Below are 14,884 nucleotides of genomic sequence, written 5' to 3'. Positions count from 1 at the left end.
GGTTTAGGGTTTGGTTATTATCTATATTATACTCCCTCCGTTCATAAAAGAACTTTCTAAGAGGGAGTGACACGGGTTTTAAGTAAAAGGTTGTTGAGTCAAATGAGAGTAGAGAAAAAGTTGTTGAATGTATTGAGAGTGGTGAAAAAGTGTTATAATTAATATTGAGAGTTGTGAAAAAGTGAAAAGTAAGTAATTATAAGTGGTGGGGTATAATCTAAAAATAGGTAGGAAGTTTTTTGTGGACTTCCAAAAAGGAAAGATAGGAAGTTCTTTCGTGGACGGAGGAAGTATATATTTACAACAATATGTTTGTCATATAAAAATAGATAGTTTTGAATATTGACTCCATTAATAAAAAGGCTGCGCTTTTGAAATAGTCATTTTGAAAAATAAAACACAATATTTGACCATTAATTGAAAATACACAAAATCTAACTATTTATTACTCCCTCCGTCCCAGCCCAATAGGCTCGCTTTCCTTTTTGGGACGTCCCAGCCCAATAGGCTCAGTCTTAAATTAGAAATAATTAGGGCTCATTTACATTATAATAATGGGGCTAATTAATTAGATGTTCCTCCTAATTATCACTAATTCTATCGGCCCTTTTTCATTTCATTTTCGATATTCCTCTTCTCTCTCTCAAGCGGTGCAAACCCTAAATCCTCTCTTCTCTCTCTAGCGACGCAAACCCTACCGATTCTTCAACCTCCGCCGCCCACCTTCGCCGATCAACCGCAACCCACCCCACTGTGATGAATACTCACAAATCCACGCTGATTCCTGCGGAGTCCGACCGATCCTTGATCGATTTCGTCGACCAAGAGTCTCTGAGTGGCGGATACGTCTCTGACTCTCAATTTTTCGATGGGGCTTGCTCTACTGTAGATCTCAGTCACTACATTCCATGTCTACCTCGGGAGGCTCGACGGAAGGTGGTTAGAGAGGCTCGAAGGAAGGTGGTTCGAAAGGGCACTATGGTTCCTTTTACCGATCTGTCGGAGACCTTTGCCCCGGAGACCGAACCACCGGAGGTGGTGGTGGCTGAAGGAGAGGAAGAGGTGATGCCTGTTGCCCTTCCGATTCCAGAGGAAGAGGCGGCGCCTCCGCCTTTCCGATTCCAGAGGATCGTTGATAGGTTCTACGCCATCTATTTTCCGTTCATGATACCGGTGAGAACTTTCTGATTGTGCCTTGGCATCTGTGATGCTTTGCTGTTGGTGATTTTTGGTTGCATTTGTGATGCTCTGTTATTGGTGATTTTTGGTTGCATCTGTGATGCTTTGTTATTGGTGATTGTTGGCTGCATCTGTGATGCTCTGTTATTGGTGATTTTTGGTTGCATCTGTGATGCTTTGTTATTGGTGATTGTTGGCTGCATCTGTGATGCTTTGTTGTTGGTGATTGTTGGCTGTATGTTTAATTGGCAAGAGCATAGGTGGCTTTGTGTTTATATGGCTAATATGATGAGTTTTTGTGAATTTATGTGGAATTAAACCTTAAATGAGTTGCCAATTTGGCCATGAAACACATTAATGAATCTCCTCGATGAGATGTGTTTGCGGCCATCGATCTGTGTAGCCCCTTAAGTATGTCAGTTGTTATTCTCTGCCTTGTATGCTTGTGTTGGTTGCAATGTTCTGATACTCATTTTTTACATCTTCAAAAAACTTTACAAAAGGGAGCCACTGAGCTACTTGGCTTTTTTACATCTGTGTTCAATGAAACTTTACAAAATGAGCATCTTCCCTTTACAAAAACAAAAAACCCCACTGCTAGCTTTACAAAAAGGGGCGTTCTTCCATTTCTATGCTTCAAATTGTTGTGCCTTGAAGCTGATCTTCATATCCAAGCTGTGCCTTTTAGTCTTGCATGGTTGCTTCTTCCCCTGACTGTATCATGTGATTTATACACTCATTAACTAGATTCTTGTCAACTTCCAATGTGATTGGAAGGGCATTCTGTCTAATGAGAGCATCCTTCTTCATATGTGGCAGTTTATATGCATTGTGGCCTTTGATTTTCATTGTTTCTATCATACACCCTTGTAGTGATAAGAATACCTTGTTCAAGGCAACTGGACTGAGCTCCATAAAGCTCTTGCACACTGCATTAACTAGTTGATCAACACTTGTGCAAGCTGTCTCTTCCTGAATGCTTTGAATTGCTCTAAACCACCCCAAGTCATTGACATTCGTGTCTGGTGAGTTGGGGGGTTGTTGAATGAGCCTTATATCAAACCCATTCTGAGTGGCAGCCTGTCTGAACTCTAAATCTGAATCAGTTATATGTGGCTTCGCATTATCTTGTTGAATGAAAATCAACTTGGATGCATTTCGAGGCCATTTAGTCATTACAGCAGGAATAATCTACAAAAACAACGTTTAAGTCACATTATGCATATTAACTCTACACAATAAAGTAAACCTTTACATTGTGTGCATATCTCTCTTCCTTTCCATACCTTGTTTATGAACATCTGTCTAGTCACCTGTTGTGTTATAGACTGCACTGGTTTTGTCTCTAGAGTACCTTGCTGCTCTGTACTTAATCCTTCTTTTAGCTGGAACAGACTCTGTGAATGGGAAAATACCTATTTTCCCATCAAAAATGCAATTACCATCATCATCAAATATAGGCCTGCATACCGCACACATGAACATCACCTTGATGATGTGATTTTTGCTTTTACAGCTCCTGTGTGGTTCAATCTCCTCTTGTGTGAGATAAAAACGATGTGAATCCTTTGTCATGTAGAACCATTTCTCATCTACGTGAACTATGTTATGCATTGTCTTAAATTTCAGAATATTAGCAATCCTATCATACTCAATGGCTTTGTAGAGAAAACCTTAACCTGAGCAACTTATTAGGGGCTGTCAGATCAGGCTTTAAGGCACTTGTATGCGCTCTGATTAGCCCTAAATGAACTTATCTGCCCACTGTGCTCTTGCTAATTTGTATGCCTCTTGCTAACCTTCGAATTGTGCCTCTTCTACAAAGTTCCAATGCTTGTATTTGTGCTAGATCAATCTGGATTCTCTTCGTTATTCGTGGTGTGAATCTTCTCTTTGTGTTTAAGTTGATCACTTGACCTTGTTGCTTTTGTTTTTTGGCTTCAGCCCACAAACGAGTGACTGTGCGCCAGCCCAAGGTTGAATTTGGTGCCGGCTTCCTTCATCTTGCCATATGCCGGTTTGCCATCCTTGGAGTTTTGAAGAAGAAAGTGCACGACAGCCATCTTTTGATCATCTTGAAGATCCTTCAAATGCACCATTTTGTGTAGTTTTTGATTTTAGAAATTGGTGTTTAGATATGGTTAGGGTCTGCAGCTTTATAGAGGAGCTTACTCCTTTTTTTTTTTGTATTCTGCCGCCAAACTTTAAATTTGGCTCAAAATGTAAAAATTTGGTGAACATCAAAAATTCTGGCGCCATTAATATTTTTAATTCAAAGGCTGTTGAAACAGCCGCCTTTTCCAATTGTGTGACTTAATTTCTTTCGCCTAATTTTTAATGCAGCCGCCCATTAAATTGTCTTTAATTTTGCCTATTTTTAATTCAGCAGCAGTAAACCAAATAATTTTAATATTGAATGTTTAAATGACCAAAGTAATAAAATGGGATTAAGAAAAAATAAGGGAACACTTAATTGCTTAATTTTGGGTGGACCACACCATCTACCTACCAAAAAGTGACTTTCTTAATCTCCGTGCCGAAAAGAACTGGGTCTATTGGCCTGGGACGGAGGGAGTACGTGTTAAGACTATTTTGCTCTTAATTAGGGCGGACCAGATTCAGGTCAAATTCGGGTTTGTGCGCGAGTTAGGTACATATGACACTATTCGTGCCAAAAGTACCAATCCAGAAAAAAAAAATCTAAGTAAATTGTTACTTTTGGCACTATTAATGCCAATAGTATCATGCACGAATTGTACTAGTGACCATAAAAGAGAGTATATGGCACTAATAATGACCATAAGTATCATTCGTGCAGCACTACATAAGAGAGAGTATATGGCACTAATGACACTAATATGACCATAAGTACCATTCGTGCAGCCCCTAAATGGAGAATCTAAACCCTAAATGGATAATCTAAACTCTAAATGGGGAATCTAAATCCTAAATGATAATTTAAACCCTAAGGGTGTGTTTGCTTTGAGTTATAAGGAAGGGATAAGCTACATTTACCACCTTATACTTCGTTTTCTTTTATGTATAAAAAAATTCGGGCAGATTGTATAATTTTTCATGGCAGCCCCTTATCCCTTGAAAAATGGATAATTAATTTTATACCTAAGAGAAGGTGGTATAATTTTATATCACCTTACAAGGAGTGGATAAATATATTATCCTTCAAACCAAATAAGATATAACAAATGTGATCCCCATGCACTTTAAGTGATAAGTTTATACTCATTATATTATCCCTCCATTTAGAGGGATAAAAAATAAACACACCCTAAATGGATAATCTAAATCCTTCGGTAAAGTGTTCAAAATGGTCATATAACTGTACTCATCTATATAAGACAAGACAGTGCATCAACACAAGTAAATGACACTAATGACACTAATATGGTCACTAGTACCATTCGTGCATGACCCTATTGGCACTAATAGTGCCAAGTGTACCAATTCACTTAGATTTTTTTTTTTTCGGTTGGCACATATGGCATTATTAGTGCCATATGTGCCTAACCCGCACGCAAATTCGAATTCAGTCCGCCCTAATTAAGGGCAAAACAATCCTAAAATATAAAAAAAATGGTCAGATTTTGTATTTTTTCCATTAGTGGTCAAATATTGTGTTTCCTTCTTCAAAATGGCCACACAAGTATATTGTTTCTAATTAAAAAAATATATATCGTCATATTGATGATATTTTTTGAAAGTAAAATCGTGTGAGCTGTTATTAATCAAGATAAAAGTTAACAAAAATTAGTAGAGAATCAGTAAAAGAAAAATACAACAATTTGACAAGTAAATAATTACATACATTCCTTATAAAATTTCTTTATTATAGCTGCTCGGCATGACAAAGTAAATCGTTACATTATTGAAGCTAGTCTTTTTATATATCTATGCTAAGAAAATTATAATCCATTGGTGAAAACCAAATTGCAAACTCAGGCAAAGATTCCCAAGCTGAAAGAGAATTTAGGCAAATGGTGTCTAGCATTTTCATGATAGAAATGATTCTTATGGAGTACCCACATTCGATTGAGATGAGAGGATAAGATGTATGTCCCATCTATTATATATTATCGTCCAAATATTGGAGGATATGTGGAAAAGATCCCACTTTTTTATGCTTATCTAACCAAGGATACTCGACATATTTGTACTTTGAGCCAATAATGAGTCCACCCTATAACATAGTTTAAGTGTTGATTTTCTAATGGTTGAGATCTTCATCCATTAGGATAAATGGTACCTTTTGGATAAAGCCAATCACATAATTTAATGTGAAAAATAACATAATTAAACTTTGTGTAGCACCACTCATTTTACTAAGTAATATGATTTCTTTTTAAGGATAATTATCCAGTTAAATCGTAAATTATTCATAACAATATCATGCACTATTAATATAACAATTATATTATTTAAAAGATGTTATTTTTGTATTAATCATACAAAATAGTGAAAATTAATAAAAACACACTTGGGTTCAAAATAATACTCACTACATCCCACTTCAAATATTTTGTTTTTCTTTTTGGGTTGTCCCACTTTAAATGTCTTGTTTCCTTTTATGGAAAAAATTAATAATCACAAAAATTGAAACTATACCATTTATTTTTATACAAAATATCATTTATTTGTATAAGAATGATCATTTGCATACATTAAAAGTGGATCATTTTTTTGTTATTAAAAGTGTCATTTGTAATGCATTATTTGCGATGTATCATTTCTCATCCATATTAAACAATGGCCAATGATGATAGACAAGAGGGATGGTGGCCTTATGCGATTGACGATATTAAACATGCGGTGGCTCGTGATTTTTCTACCCATAGCTTTGTTAGAAGGGTGCTTTAAGGTGTTAGTGTTTGTTTCGAATAGGTTGGATGCTTCTCGCGACAGGTGCGGTTGCTTCGTTGGGGTTTCGGCTGTCTGTTGGTGTTGGGATGGTTCCTACTTCTTCCGTTTACATGGTTTTTCTTGGTCTGCTGATTTTCCTTTTAGCTTCGCTAGTTGTGGCTGGTGTCGTGCTGTTTCTGGTTTTCATTTTGGTTCCTTTTGGTTGGTTGTGTTTTTGCTTGTTCTTTGCTTGTTCTCTTTTGTTGGTTTGCTTTGATGTGTTCGGGAACCGAGCTGCTTAGGGGTGATGGTTCGGCCGGAATCTCTGAAGTTGTCTCACTTCCGTTCCCACACACAGCTCCTTGTTTAGACGAGTACTCTTTTTTCCTTTTAAGGATTTTCCGACCAGGTTTGCCTTAAAAAGGGTTTTAATGAGGCTCGGCCCTTAGTTTGTTGTTTGTGCACTCAAGGGTTCTTGGTTCGTTTTTTCTCTTTCTCTTTTTAATAATTTTTATTAATAAAAAAAAATTTCTCATCCTTTCAAAAGTATCATTTTACATACATTTAAAGTGTCATTTTCTATTTTAAAAGTGTCATTTGTAATATATTATTTATTATTATATAAAGTATCATTTGATTTTATAAAGAATATCATTTATGTTATTAAAAAGTGTCATTTGCAATGCATTGTTAAATAGTGTCATTTACATATATGAAAAAGTATCATTTACAAAATCAAATAATGTCATTTATTATTTGTTTTATTTGAATAAAAGTGTCATTTATAATATACTCCCTCCGTCTACGAAAGAACTTCCTATCTTTCCTTTTTGGGACGTCCACAAAAGAACTTCCTACCTATTTTTGGACTATACCCCACCACTTATAATCCTCTTACTTTTCACTTTTCACAACTCCCAATATTAATTATAAAACTTTTTCACCACTCTCAATACACTCAACTACCTTTTATCCACTCTCAATACACTCAACAATATTTTTTCTTAAAATCAGTGTCACTCCCTCCTAGGAAGTTCTTTCATGGACGGACGGAGTATCAGTTATTTTTATATAAAATATCATTTGATTTTATAAAAAAAATATCATTTACAAAGTATCATTATACATTAAAAATGTCATTTTTTTGTTATTAAAAGTGTCATTTATCACTACTACAAAAGTTTACATACATAACAGTGCATAGATAACGGTTTTTTTCAAAAACCGTTATGTATGAGCGCACTTTTAGGAATAGATAACGGTTTTGGAAAAATCCGTTATCTATGTAGTGTTGTCTATATGCATAGATAACGGTTTTTGAAAAACCGTTATGTTTTTGCGTTATCTATTAGTTGCATACATAACGGTATTACAAAACCGTTAAGCCACCGTTATCTATGACCATCTTTTATAACGGTTTATTCATAACGTTAAAGAACCGTTATGTATAAGAGTCATTTACAACGGTTTTGAAACCGTTATGTTTGAGCATATCTAAAAACTGTTATGTATAATTTTTTTTAATTTTTTTAATTATTTTTTTTTAATTTTTTTAAAACTTATATTATATTATATCATTTGAAACTTTCTCTCAAATCCCTCCAAGATCGAGCTCTCCTAAAAATTTACACAAAGAACATTCTCTCCCCCTTATCTGTCTCTCGACTCCCTCTCTCCCCTCTCAACTCCGCCGCCAGCTGCCGCTGCCCTGCACCGGCCAGTCGCCGCCCACCCTCGCTGCTGCCCCGCGCCCTAGTTCTTCTCTATTCGATTGGTCGAGCCCTAGTTCTTCTCTGTTCGAAACAACCCAGCCGTCGCCATCTCAGGAAGACCGGTGAGCTACGCGACCTAGAGCCCGCCCATCGTTGCTGGTGGTCCGAGGATCGGCGAGCCGATGGTATTCTACGGCCGGTTCTCTTCTCAACTCCACATAATCGAGGCAGGAAAGGGGGAAAGCCCTAATTCTCTAATTTGCAATCGAGAGCAGATGAGGTTGATAATTGGGCGTCGAACAAGAGTTTTGCCCCTTCTCCCTCTCTCTACCTCCTCTCTGCGCCGCCTTTGTCTCCGGCGAGCAGCCGCTAGCCGCCACCTTCTCCAGCCTGGCGTCGCCCCCCATCCCCATCACCCCTCTCTTGCTTCCACCACCACGGTATACTCTCTCTCTCTCTCTCTCCATTTTCTATATGTATTTCTATCTTTGCGTAATTTTTGAATTTGGGCAGAGCAACCTCCATCGTCGGCTCAGCGCCCACCACCGCTCCAATCGCACCACCACTACCCCTGGCACCTGCCTCCAGCCTCTGACTCCGACAACAATCGCCCTCATTCTTCAGGTAACAACTAAATGAAATTGAAGAGTGCATTAGGTAGCAAATTTTAGGGCATTTTGGACTCGAATTTTAGAGATTTATGGCTTGAATTTTCGCTAGTTTTTTTTTCTTGTTTCAGTTCATCTCATCTTTTTGTTCTTGGTTATTCTGAATTGAGAATATTGAACACTGCTTTCTGAAAAGAAGTTGCTTAAATTCATCGCCATTGCTGCCCCTATCTCTGATGAGCGCTCCACTTTCTCCTTCCCAATAGGAGAAACTGTTTGTTTCCCCAAAGTTAGGGCTGAAACTGTGCATGCTAATTAGGTTGTTCGAAGCAGAAGAAGTGTTGGAATAACAAATCTGCTGCTGTTGCTGCTTTGATATGTAGGTTCTTTATGTTTTTTTTTTTTTGTTTTTCTAAACTTTGTTTCCTGTTTTGGGTTGCACCTAATTAATTGATTTTTGGGTTGCACCTGATTAATATTTTTCTTGATGGATAGTGTGATTGCTGAATTTACCAAGATAATCAAGAGGGTGTTTGTGATGTTTTTGATATATCTTTTTTCTTGATATGGTCTTCATTATGCAGGCACCTTTTCTTTCTCTTAATCTAGATGCTCTTGCCGAACAACTTGCAAAAGCAAAGCTGTCAGAGAGGTTATATCTACAATCAGACCTGTTACCCCTAGAGCTGGTATCATGATTTCTTTTATTCATTTTCTGCTCAAAGATTGTTTCCCCTTTATAGTTGTTTACAAATTTTGAAAATGCTATGATCGAATCATGAATGACTTGGATGTTGCACAGGTTCCATGAACCACTATCACATGTTGCAAATGAAATGTTCACAAAGAACCCCTGGCATCCATCTTTTCTCAACATCATTGTTGCATTCCTTGTTTCCATTCACCTTAGAGCACAAGTTCTCGTTCATGCTCTTAATCGTGGTGTAATTACAGTTCAGTATGCTGTTTTCTGAATTATTTTGGGCTTATACATATCAATAAATTCGAAAGCACATATAGGTTTCAACATACTTTAGGTATTCTGGTGATCTAAATGAAGTCTAGAGTATAATTGTCTTCAGGTGTTTGGTAGAACATCCTAGAATTCTTTCTTAGTTATGAACTTATGAAGACACTGACTTATAATTTTGTATCTGATTGCACGATTCATCTACTGATCAAGTTGGTGCATTGTGGCTCTATCTTCTATTCTTACCTATCTGCATCAACTTGCTGCTGAAAAATGGAAGAAGATTGTGGTTATAGTTTAATGTAGGAAAAATTGATGAAAAGTCATTCGAGAAGAATTTTCATAAATTTGAGCCATTCTTGAATTTCCTGCAAGTTATTGATGGTTGCATTATTTTATGGTTTTATGTTAGTTTCTTGATACTCTGTTTTTTTGTGTTGGTATATTTCAGGGTTTTATTTTTTTTTGGTAAAGTTAAAGCCCATATAAAAAATAATATGAAAAAACATTACACTTTTTAAGGTAGGATATTTCTCAAACTTTTAGGGTATGGCTCATTCCTCATTCTGTTTCATCTTCTTATCTAAGGTTTCATTCCTTCATTTTAATTTTTGGAGCTTAAGTGCCCTAATCTTTACATTTATGTTGTTTTAGGTTTGAAAGTACACGGTGATAGAGAGATTGATAAAGAGATAAGCTTCAAGGTGAGTTTTATATCCTCTTGCTTTTAGTTTTAGTTTTATATCCTCTTCCTACATTTTATACCATTGCTTTTAGTGCTAATACTCACTATTAGCACTTTCCACTCATTTTCTTTGCAACTTTATCGCTTGCATGCTGAGAGGTTGGTATTTGGTAATCTGCTTATCAATCTCTTTTATTGAATAATTTGGAACAATTTAATATATTGAGAAGGGTGAGGTTGGAATTGGTGTTAGTTCTTATTTAGCATACTAGAACTCTATCAAACAGGTAAACTATCTAATATATTTTTCTGAAGCATACTTGTTTGGTTTCATGATGCTCTATTACTCTGGTTTCTTATCATCCCTCTCTCCACCAAATTTATTAGGCTTGGCCTTTTGTTATTGTTCTTTGTGCTTCTTTTGGTTCCTGGTAGTGGTAATACAGATCATTGCAAAGATACTGAAAGGTACTTTTTCATGGTTGGCCAAGAAATAACTTCCCAATTCTGGTGCCCCCAGTTAGCTTCAGTGAACGAGAATCGGGAGTAATTACTGCCGCCTTTTGGTTATTACATCTAACTAATGTTATATATTTGTTTTTGGAGGTGAATTTGCGTTAATCACTCTTTTATGTCTGTTTGTATTTGTGGTTGTAGATATGTTATAGTAGGTGTTGGAAATTCAGTTGGTTATGCTGCTCGGACTTTTGTTGAGCATGGAGTGGCTGATGGGAAGCTCTGCATTGTCTCCAAAGAGGTTTTTCATTCTATAATATGGCACAAAACTTTGTGTTGCTGCGCTGCTTTAGTTGTTCTTGTGGAGTATCAGACAATGAAATTTTGTGTATTTTGTGAGCCATAATTAGCTTGCCTTTTTCTCAGTTCGGATGGTTTGTTTATAGTAGTACTCTACTTGTTTCAGTCTGTTCTTTTTCCCTATCTTTGCTTTGTTTTCCTCTTCTTCTTTTCCTTCTAGTAGTTAATTAAAATGCCAATTCACAGATAGATCCTAAATTTGCTTCTTCTTTTGTCTGATCTTCCTGGTCTCACTGATACTGAGAAACCAAGGATGAGAGGTCCAAAGAGGGCTTCAAAGATCCGCAAGCTCTTCAACCTTAACAAGGAAGATGATGTTAGGAAGTATGTCAACACATACCGTCGCACATTCACCACCAAATCTGGTGAGATATTTGCATTCATTTCGTATACAAATACAATGATCCTTGTGTGACTTTAAACCTATTTTGATTTCACATGCTTCCATTTGACATTTATTTTATGAACACAGGCAACAAAGTCAGCAAAGCTCCTAAGAGTGGAGATGAGAAAGTGATAGGAGGACTTTCATGCTTGATGTCGGAAATTGGTCAAGCTGTGGGTATCTTTTTACAATTATTTTGAGGTCAAAAGACAACCAGAGAATCAAAAGACAACCAGAGAATCATAGCAGGTTGACTAACTAGTTCTTGAGGACTTGGTGCTAGAAACATTGTATGATAGATTTTTATTTTAGCTATAAGGTAGTTGGTATTTTCAATTTTGAATTGGAATATGCAATGATGATGTATACTTGATATTTGGTTCATTTGTATAATAATGTATGAATATTTTGAATGATATATAATATTGTTATTGTTGATTTTATCATTTTGTCGTTTTATAAAAAGTGCAAAATTTAAAAATATACTACAATTATAAAAAGTGCAAAAAACTGTTATAAAAAGTGCAAAAAAGCGTTATGTATTCTAATCAAAGATAACGGTTAAAATCGTTATAAAAAGTGCAAAAATCGTTATAAAAAGTGCAAAAAATCGTTATAAAAAGTGCAAAAAACCGTTATAAAAAGTGCAAAAAAACCGTTGTGTATAGTCATTATAGATAACGGTTTCAAACCGTTATGTATAGAAAAAAAACTGTTAACTATGATAGAAAAAAAACAAAAAAAATACAAAACATAACGGAAAAATCCTCATACATAACAGTAGAAAACCGTTATGTATAATCAGTATAGATAACGGTTTCAAAACCGTTATGTATGTGCGGTTGTACTGTTATCTTTTCCTTTCATAGACAACGGTTTTTAAACCGTTGTGTATGACATATATCATAGACAACACCACTATACACAACTGTCTATGAGCATTTTTCTAGTAGTGTATAATGCATTATTTGTGAAGTATCGTTTCTCGTCCATTCAAAGGTATCATTTACATGTGTGTAAAGTGTCATTTTCAATTATTAAAAGTGTCATTTATAATATAGTATCATTTATTTTTATACAAAATATCATTTGATTTTATAAATAATATCATTTACGAAGTATCATTTGCATACATTAAAAATATCACTTTATGTTATTAAAAGTCTTATTTGTAGTGCATTATTGATAAACACTCATTTTGCATTGTTTTTATGAGTGTTTAAGTGTTCAAAGTGCTAGGATTATGCTTGATTGTAATATCATTTGGTGTAAGTTTCATATTCTTTTGTGATATTGCGTTTGGGTATGGTTTTAGTTATTTTGCTATAGGTTTAAGTGTTTTGAAAGCTACATATGGATAGTGAAGATCCAAGTATCAAGTTACAAGTTTTCCGGGTGCAAAAATCGAGGAAACGAGCTCGAAGAGCTTGAAAAATGAGGGAACGGAGCAGCTGGCGACCAGCCGGCGACCGTCGGGCAAAGAAGAAGTTTATTGAAGGACACGGCGAGCAGTCGGCCACCGCCGCGCAGCCCGCCGAGAAATCGGCGTGCACGGCGACCGGCCGGCGACTACCGCCCGTCCGACTGCCGCCTGCCCGCTGCGGGGTCGCCGCGTGTCCGACTTTTTGTGTTTTTCTTCATTTTTCAAGTTGTTTTCGAGCTCAAACTCTGTAGTTTGCCCTGGTACTATATATAGGTCTTCTTTTGACCTATTCAGGGTTGCCAGGCTGCCAGCTTTAGTTTTTCAGTTTTATAGCTTAGATTTTCATTGCTTTCCAGTTTTTAGAGCTTGGATTGGATTTCCACAAGATTGAAGATTCAAGTCATTACGATTGTTTTACTTTCGGTTTTTATACAATTTAGTTTTTTTATAATTGCGTTCTTTATGATTATGTTTATGTTTTACTTTAATATGTCTGGCTCGTTTTCATTTTTGATTATAGGGTTTGTAAATAGTTAATTAGGTTCATGTAATTTATTTATTATAGTACATATTTACCTTCCAGTTCATGATTCATAATTCCTGGTGCTTGAATTCGTGTGAATTATCGGATCAATAGTTTGCATGTGTAGTTATTCGGCTTGAGACCCAACGGAGATAGCTGTTTAGCGGATTCAAGAATGTATGATATGATCTTAACCTTGAGACCCAACGGAGATAGATGGATCATAGGGAGCTATTCTTAGGAGCTATTGGGAGTTAGTAGATTTTCTTGAGACCTAACGGAGATAAAGAATTTACTAATCTACGATCATTGCTGCTCTAGTGAGAGTAATTGATTAATTAAGTGATCTCTCATCATAACTGAATTAAATTGGTTAATAGGATTAATAGAGTTGTCATGTGGATTTAGTTAATGAAATTACTACCCTAGGATCAGTTGTCTTTATTATTTGACTCTATTCGTGAATTTTATTTGCTGCTGTTTAAGTTTAGTTTTGATTAAACCTTCCTCATATTCGTTTGCCTGTCTACTGTTATAGTTTGTTTAGGAGATAACTATAGTTATTTCGTTGTGTCAGTCCCTGAGGATACGATACTCGATTGCTACATATATGCTACAATTACACCGTGTTAGTTGCGGTTTAGTTGCTAAATAAATTTGTGATCAATTATTTGTGAAGTATCAATTTTCGTACATTGTAAAGTATCATTTACATGCATTTAAAGTGTAATTTTAAATTATTAAAAGTCTCGTTTGTAATATACTTATCATTTATTTTTATACAAAATTTCATTAGATTAAGAAGTATATATCATTTACATATATCAAAAATATAATTTTCTGTAACTAAAAGTGTCATTTGTAATGTAGCATTTGCGAATTATCATTTCTCGGCCATTCGAAATGATCATTTGCATGGATTAAAAGTATCATTTTCTTTTATTTAAAGTGTCATTTTAAATATACTACCATTTATTTTTATAAAAAAATATCATTTGCTTTTTTTTAAAGAGCTTATATTAAAAAGAAAAAGAAAAAATCTAGACCCTTGAGAGCACAGATGAGCAAACTAAGGGCCTGGCCTCATTAAAACCTCTTCCTGAAAACCCGCGTGGAAAAAACAAGAAGAGGAAAAAGAGTATCCGTCTACAGAAACCAAAGGTAAAGGAAACAAAGAAAGCGGAGAGAATTGTCTCAAGAACTCTGGCCTAACCATCGCCCTCAGACAATCCTGGCTTTCAACGACAGAACAAAACACAAAACAAAACAACGAGCAAGTACGAAACATGCAAGAAAATAAAAGCAACGCTCTATCATCCATACAAGTCCCCAGTCGGACTTCGGGGCAGCCAACAGAGCCCGTCTCTCCACGGCCCAGAATCCAGCGCACCGGAGTTCTATAAAAGACCAGAGATCGCTCAACACCTAGACTCCATCTATCGACACAAAGGCTGTGAGAACGGCCCAACAAGACACCCCAAATGCTCGAAGAAAAAGCACCTCCAAAAACCTCAAAACAAGCCAAGCAAAACATCAAACACCTGGAGTGCACCGCAAGGGCCGCCACAACCCAACCACCATAACTATCCAAAATCCAAGTTTTAGACGTCCAACACGCCGCCCATGTCTCCGACCACAAGTACCAGCTTCCGAGTGTGAAAACTCCTCCCCGCACCCCATAACCAACCCTCACACCATGATCCACCAACAACCACTGCCATCTATTTGC

General features: G+C 36.2%; 1 protein-coding gene across 1 annotated transcript; it reads right to left on the bottom strand.

Annotated features, from left to right (window-relative positions):
* Window positions 1–1,863: 1,863 nt before the first annotated feature.
* LOC131025793 (uncharacterized) lies at window positions 1,864–2,793 on the bottom strand. Its single transcript, XM_057955582.1, has 3 exons — window positions 2,650–2,793; window positions 2,466–2,594; window positions 1,864–2,370 (listed from the first exon to the last, which is right to left on the bottom strand). The coding sequence occupies exons 1-3, from the start codon at window positions 2,791–2,793 to the stop codon at window positions 1,864–1,866; spliced, it is 780 nt and encodes a 259-aa protein (XP_057811565.1).
* Window positions 2,794–14,884: the final 12,091 nt, after the last annotated feature.

This window comes from Salvia miltiorrhiza, chromosome 5 (genome assembly GCF_028751815.1).
Source record: "Salvia miltiorrhiza cultivar Shanhuang (shh) chromosome 5, IMPLAD_Smil_shh, whole genome shotgun sequence".
In the NCBI taxonomy this organism is placed as follows: domain Eukaryota; kingdom Viridiplantae; phylum Streptophyta; class Magnoliopsida; order Lamiales; family Lamiaceae; genus Salvia; species Salvia miltiorrhiza.
This window is presented reverse-complemented; position numbering and strand designations above follow the sequence as displayed.

Bases quoted from the DNA above. Each gene is read 5' to 3' on its own strand.
- LOC131025793 (XM_057955582.1), bottom strand. From the start codon at position 2,793: ATGCATAACATAGTTCACGTAGATGAGAAATGGTTCTACATGACAAAG. The intron at 2,595-2,649 runs GTATGCAGGCCT...ATGGGAAAATAG, and splicing joins AGGTGATGTTCATGTGTGCG to GTATTTTCCCATTCACAGAG. The intron at 2,371-2,465 runs GTATGGAAAGGA...TTGTTTTTGTAG, and splicing joins GACAGATGTTCATAAACAAG to ATTATTCCTGCTGTAATGAC.